This window comes from Physeter macrocephalus, chromosome 8 (genome assembly GCF_002837175.3).
Source record: "Physeter macrocephalus isolate SW-GA chromosome 8, ASM283717v5, whole genome shotgun sequence".
NCBI lineage: Eukaryota > Metazoa > Chordata > Mammalia > Artiodactyla > Physeteridae > Physeter > Physeter macrocephalus.
Genome location: NC_041221.1, coordinates 79,759,934 through 79,767,351, shown reverse-complemented (window position 1 = coordinate 79,767,351; position 7,418 = coordinate 79,759,934). Strand labels below are relative to the sequence as shown.

General features: G+C 41.9%; 1 protein-coding gene across 1 annotated transcript in view; it reads left to right on the top strand.

Moving 5' to 3' along the window:
- ARSB (arylsulfatase B) overlaps positions 1 to 7,405 on the top strand; it is a 187,243-nt gene extending 179,838 nt beyond the window's left edge. The window contains exons 7-8 of the mRNA XM_024117409.3: positions 4,038 to 4,160; positions 4,937 to 7,405. Coding sequence (XP_023973177.1) covers positions 4,038 to 4,160; positions 4,937 to 5,202 — 389 coding nt within the window. The 3' untranslated portion in view covers positions 5,203 to 7,405. The remainder of the gene's footprint in view (positions 1 to 4,037; positions 4,161 to 4,936) is intronic.
- Positions 7,406 to 7,418: the final 13 nt, after the last annotated feature.

Sequence of the window (7,418 nt, the reverse complement as noted above, 5' to 3'; positions counted from 1 at the left end):
CAGGATAGAAAGCCCAGAGATAAACCCACGCACATATGGTCACCTTATTTTTGATAAAGGAGGCAAGAATATACAATGGAGAAAGACAGCCTCTTCAATTAGTGGTGCTGAGAAAACTGGACAGCTACATGTAAAAGAATGAAATTAGAACATTCCCTAACACCATACACAAAAATAAACTCAAAATGTATTAAAGACCTAAATTTAAGGCCAGACACTATCAAACTCTTAGAGGAAAACATAGGCAGAACACTCTATGACATAAATCACAGCAAGATCCTTTTTGACCCACCTCCTAGAGAAATGGAAATAAAACAAAAATAAACAAATGGGACCTAATGAAATTTAAAAGCTTTTGCCCGGCAAAGGAAACCATAAACAAGACAAAAAGACAACCCTCAGAATGGGAGAAAATATTTGCAAACAAAGCAACTGACAAAAGATTTATCTCCAAAATATACAAGCAGCCCATGCAGGTCAATATCAAAAAAACAAACAACCCAATCCAAAAATGGGCAGAAGACCTAAACAGACATTTCTTCAAAGAAGATACACAGATTGCCAACAAACACATAAAAGGATGCTTCATCAAAAACTCTAGAAATAATAAATGCTGGAGAGGGTGTGGAGAAAAGGGAACCCTCTTGCACTGCTGGTGGGAATGTAAATTGATACAGCCACTATGGAGAACAGTATGGAGGTTCCTTAAAAAACTACAAATAGAACTACCATATGACCCAGCAATCCCACTACTGGGCATATGCCCTGAGAAAACCATAATTCAAAAAGAGTCATGTACCACAATGTTCATTGCAGCTCTATTTACAATAGCCAGGACATGGTAGCAACCTAAGTGTCCATCGACAGATGAATGGATAAAGAAGATGTGGCACATATATACAATGGAATATTACTCAGCCATAAAAAGAAACAAAATTGAGTTATTTGTAGTGAGGTGGATGGACCTAGAGTCTGTCATACAGAGTGAAGTAAGTCAGAAGGAGAAAAGCAAATACCGTATGCTAACACACATATATGGAATCTAAAAAAAAAAAATGGTTCTGAATAACCTAGGGGCAGGACAGGAATAAAGGCGCAGACATAGAGAATGGACTTGAGGACATGGGGAGGGTTAAGGGTAAGCTGGGATGAAGTGAGAGAGTGGCATTGACATATATACACTACCAAATGTAAAATAGATAGCTAGTGGGAAGCAGCCGCAGAGCACAGGGATATCAGCTCCATGCTTTGTGTCCACCTAGAGGAGTGGGATAGGGAGGGTGGGAGGGAGCGTTAGAGGGAGGAGATATGGGGATATATGTATATATATAGCTGATTCACTTTGTTATACAAGAGAAACTAACACAACATTGTAAAGCAATTATACGCCAATAAAGATGTTAAAAAAAATTTAAAAAAAATCCTTACAAAGAAACAAACAACAACAACAACAAAATAACGCATCACTAATTTTCCATCTCAGTAATAGCTCGAAAATAAAAGTCATCAAGACCATCTGGGGCCATTTCTCAGTTTGAATTCCATCTCAATTCTAACCCTGTAACCCTCTACGCCAATAAAGATGTTAAAAATAAATAATTAAATAAAAATAAAATAGGATCATTTGAAAAAAAAAAAAAACCCATGTTGTTCAAGGGTCAACTGTAATAGCAAAAATAAATAAGTAAAGTAACCTAAATTCCCATTAAAAGGGGAATGCATAAATAAAATGTGGTATTTTTATGTAGTGAAATATTAAATAGTTAAAAAGAATATATATATACATAATTACTGAGCTTTAAAAACACAGTAGTGGATGAAAAAGCAAGCTGCAAAATATGTATAGCATAACACATGTACATTTCTAAAGTATAAAACTACTGTGTATTATTCCTTGACACACATATGTGTTACTGTATTTTTAAATGGCTGAAGGACGCACTGAAGTCGTGACAGCAGCAGCCTCTGGGGCAGTGGGTGAAGGGACTGGGATTGAGGATGGAGAAAAAGGAGTCTGTCAGTTCATCTTAATTGTCCTACTTCCCTTATTTAAAAAAAAAAGGCAAATATGACAAAATGTTAACATCTGTTCATTCTGGGTGACAGCTCACAGGGTGTTAGTTATATTATTCTTTGTGCTTTGCTCTTTGTTTAATTTCTCAAAATGAAAAAAACTTAAGTTGAGATAACAGCATCTTTCATCATTTAGTCTTAGACTTATTTATTGTTTAGGTATTTTATGTTCCTGTTTGTTTTAAAAATAAATGTATATAAAGATAAGTATAGCTGAGACAGCTAAATTTCCTTTCTTTGTTTATGTTCACAAAGCGTACTTGTTTTATTTAACATTCTTTGCTATCAAAATGTGGTCTTTATATACAAACTTGTGAGTAGTAAATCATGAGGGCTCACAGTTCTACCACAGTCTGTATATTAAGAACATACTTCCCATGGTAGACGTCCTCATACACCTTGATCGCTAGAAGCATCCGTTTGTATTGGAGCCAAAATAGCCACAAGCAAACAGAGAAACAAGAAGTCCAAAAGATTTCCTCTTTGGTGCTGTTGATTTGTTGGTACTGGTTGTTAAGACTGAAGGTCTGAAACCACCAATGTTTATTGGCTCAGTCTGCAGTATGCGTCTCCAGGGTCATTCCCACAAGATTGACGAAAGAATGAAACTCCCTGCCTTTTCCACCACTGACAGTGCTTTCCGCGTTAAGCTGCGTGCAACACAGAAGTCCCTCTCAGGCGGGGTGGAGGGCACTCTCACAGTCCTTTATCACATGATGGTGATGCTGGACAGATGGTGGTGAGGGCACTTTTACAGACACATAACACACTACAGCTATTAGTCATTGGACAGGTAGTCTGACAGCCTTTGGAAGTACACCCAAGGTGATTGCTATGACCATATTTGAAAAGCTGACAGATAAATGTGGATTTAAAACAGACTAAATATTAAACAATTAAGCCCAAAAAGTTGAGGCTTTTAAACATGCACAGATAGGAGTGAGGTGGGAACCTCCGTACCTTGCCTTCAGGGATCCACCAGCGTCTTCAACTAGAATAGAATTCAGGTCTCTCTCACCTTATTCGCTCCTCCCCACAAGCAGGTGCAGACGGAAGTTATCTGAAAGAAGGAACTGAGCATGCTCAGTTCAGACCCTTTTGTCTGTCTAATTTTGGAGCCAGCCTGTCCCCAGGATATATGTCAACACACAAGGGTCAATTATTAGCAAGGCCTCTCTGACACAGATCTGAAGTTATGTTCTCTCCAATCAACTTTATCAGTAACAAAAGCAATATTTCTAGCTCCATCTCTCTGGCCTCTACCTCTCAACTGGTTCCAAAGTCAAGAGGGGAAGAGCGAGCAGGTACTATTAATTATTCCCCTCAAAACCTGATGATCAATTAATATAAGACCTCAAGATGATAAATTAATATAATCCATGATACCAACCAATAATTTATATAAGAGAAATATCTGAATAGTTAACTGAGTGTTGCTCACTTACTTTTAGATTTCATAAGTGTGGTTAAAAAAATAAATGTATGTACTATTTATCGTGGCATGCTTGAACTCTCATAGCTTGAGACAGACTCCATTAAAATGTGCATTTTATAATGTATTATATTATCTGCATAGGTGTACAAGTATACACAGAGAATGGATTTAACTCAATCATTTAGCAGCAAAAACAAAACCTACCAAAGAAACAACCCCACATGCTGTCACAGAACACAGTTCTGCATATGGCCAGCTGTCCGTAGGCAGAACATAGTGGTTTTAAGGATGAATTAGTGTTCTAATCCCTTTGGGATTTCCTTTATATTAGTGGTGGTTTATGACTGATGTTTAATGTAACTGGAGCTTTCTGTTTATATTTAATAGAAGATTCACTTCTGTGGCAGGATCCACATTTACGCTCCAGTGTTGAATAAAAGCTACTGTTCTGCAAGAGGGATGTAAAATGATGATTTATAACGACACATTCCAGTAACAGTGATCTAATTCTTCCAAACCCTCCCACCAGGTCCTGGGAACAGCATGGTTCCGGCAAAGGATGATTCTTCCCTTCCAGAATATTCAGCCTTCAACACATCTGTCCATGCTGCCATTAGACACAGGAACTGGAAACTCCTCACGGGCTACCCAGGTAGAAGGCTTAACATTTCCCACTAGAACAGCTAGGAAAACTTTACCAAAGAGCAACTGCCTTTTGCAAAACATGATCTCTGGGGCTGCTGAATGAGGGGAAGGAGTGTCATCTGGTCCTAAATTTTAAAAAATTAAGAATTAACTGTAGAGGTGGGGGGAGGGTGAAAGGAAGAAATGCAGCTCTAATGCTTCGTGGAAAATAAGGGTTTCAGATATGCACGGCCGTCAAGCACAGCACTTCTAGCTAGCAAAGAGCATCTCTGAAAGCTACATCTTCAACCAATGGTATAGCGGGGGGAGGAGGTTGCTTCCCCTGAGCACATTCTCTAGAAGTGACATCTTTTAAATATTTTTATGGTATGTGGTATGATGGTTAAGATTGTGATGCAATTAAGCAATGTTTATAATGAGGACATTCTTGGCGTTTGCTGCAAGACAATCCTTCATCATTTGTGACTGTCCCATACGTTCTAAGATATTTTAGTATCCCTGGCCCAGACCACTAAATGGCAGTAGCACCCCCCGACAAGTCAGTGTGACAACTAAAAATAACCACCACCACCACCACCCGCAGACACACACACGTGAGACATGTTTAGTTAAAGCACCAGAAGTCAGAGTCGGAGACAGATCTAGACATAGCATCAAGGGCCAGATTTTTTTATGTGTCCATACCCACAACAGAGCTCAGCCTTGTCCCCCAGACTCCTTCCTTGAAATTAGAACCTGCCTACAATACTCCTCCTCCAATAAACTGTTGTATTTCTTTGCCAGGCTGTGGTTACTGGTTTCCTCCACCATCTCAATATAATGTTTCCGTGATACCCTCCTCGGACCCACCGACCAAGACCCTCTGGCTCTTTGACATTGATCAGGACCCACAGGAAAGGCATGACCTGTCAAGAGAATATCCTCATATCGTCAAGCAGCTCCTTTCCCGTCTGCAGTTCTACCAGAAACACTCGGTGCCCGTGTACTTCCCAGCACAAGATCCCCGCTGTGATCCCAAGGCCACTGGGGCTTGGGGCCCTTGGATGTAGGATTTCAGGCAACCTAAGGGGCAGCTAGAAAGCCTTTCTGTTGCAAGTTGGACTTCAGGCCTTTACTTTGTGACTCTTGTCTCTCATTTGTTCTCCCAGCCTGGGTTCACCTGGCCCTTCCCTTGCTCCTAAACCACACTGAGGTGTCTAATTTCAACCCCTAGTGCATTTGAGATGCTGATAAAATCTGAACACTTCTGCTGTTGACTGGGGCATGTGTCTAGAGGAGAGGGTGGCTGGCTTCATCCCCTCTTTCCTGAGCTGTGGGACAGCGGGGAACACGATTTGAAAGAGGAAGTTATTGAGTCCTGGAACCTGGAGCGGCTGGCTCTTTTTGCCTCACAGGTCAGATGTTAGATTTCCCTGTGCTCATAGCTGGGTTTTATTGGAGTGATTCACATTTCTTTGTAACATATGAAAGGGTCAGACAGTTGTTAATGGTTCTGTTGGCCAGGGGTTCTCCCTGTCTGTGAGAGATCGTGTTTAGGCATCCCATGTGAATACCCCGGCTTGGTTCACCCCTCGCTCATGCGTCTCTTCACTCACCTCGTCACTCATCCCGTCATGGAGCATAAGGCTCGTTGCATTATTAAGATCAGTGTGGCACTAGGCCTACTCCTTGGTTTTGGTTTTTACAATAAAGAAATTTGTTTTTTCCCCAGTTTTTTCCAGCCACTGCTCATCTTGTCTGGACTGCCTGCTACCCGGCTCCCTTTGTGGTTCTTTTTCTACCCTTTCTTCTGACTTTTAGGTATCCCATGCCTGGGAAGGCTGCTTCGCTTCTCCACTATGAGCACCACTGGTTTTTGGAACACTGCTGAGGCCTGCCTTCCTTTTGCTCCTGACACTAAAGCTAGAGCCCCGCCCAGAAAGGGCGGTGTGTCTGGCTCTGTGGGCATGCTCATGGCAGTGCCTGGGTCTCTGTCATCTGCTTGGTGACTTTTTTTCTAGTTTATTCTCATGAGTGTAGCTATGTCTCATAATATATTCAGTTGCACCGCTCTTCGGTAGCAGTGAGGAGAAACCTTGGGAAAAGATAATATTGTCCTGAGACGATGCAAGTAGGCAATTTGAAAAAGGAAATGGCCGGCATCCGGGATACCGGGCCTTGGTAACACAGATGAAGGCACATCCACGTTTCTCTTATTCTCTCAGTTTTACCGCTTGTATTGAGGTTCTGAAGCTGGGGAAGGAGGATGCACAGTTTGGCCTGCCAGCTCTTTCTTTGCCCCACCAATGTCCTACTAATGTAGACCAGTCCAGATTAGCTTCAGGAGGGTCAAACTCAGAGAAGTATGTCCAAAAACTATACTCTTTTTTCACATTAGCTCCACTGTTTCATTCACTGCCTATCACCAATGCCTGGATCAATGCATGGTACATAGAAGGCACTCAATACACTTTTAAAAAAATAAATGAATGAATGAACAAATGAGTAAATGAGAAAGTCTCACACCATGGAAGGTGCTAGTCCAATGAGCTGAATACAGGGCTGAATATAAATATCTTCCAACCATCGCTTTTCTGTTCTCGAGCTGCCCTCCTGGGGTAGGAGCACAGTCTGCATATCTGGGAAGTCTAGCACATGCCACAGTGAAGTTGTAATGTCCTCTCAGAGGGAGAGGGGCGAAAAATATGCCTACTGAAGATACTCTTCTGCCAATAATCCTCAGTTCTCTTCTGCAGAGGACACTAAAAACTAAAACTACCAAGCCATATGATATAGGTCACGGTACAGCCATTTCTTCAATTCAGTAGTAATATTCTCCGGTTACGACTAACTTCTATTAAAATACAGTGATTGGAAAGAAATGGTGCTAGAACTAATGACACCTCTTACCAACCTGTACCCTACTCCTGGGCTGGCATGCATCTGGCCAAAATGCTACTAACTCTCACTCCCAAACCTGTGGCAGATATTATAAACTAACTGAGCCCAGAGGTTCCTTCTGGAGCCTTCTAACCCCAGGGCTGTAGGTACCATTAATACTATAAGATTGGAGGCCATCACTACATGACACCTATTTGCTCCCGCTGCTGTCCCAGCAGCTGTTCCCAGTTCTAGTTTCTTTTTTTTTTTTTTTTCCTGCGGTACGCGGGCCTCTCACTGCCGTGGCCCCTCCCGTTGCGGAGCACAGGCTCCGGACGCGCAGGCCCAGCGGCCATGGCTCACGGGCCCAGCCGCTCCGTGGCATGTGGGATCTTCCCGGACCGGG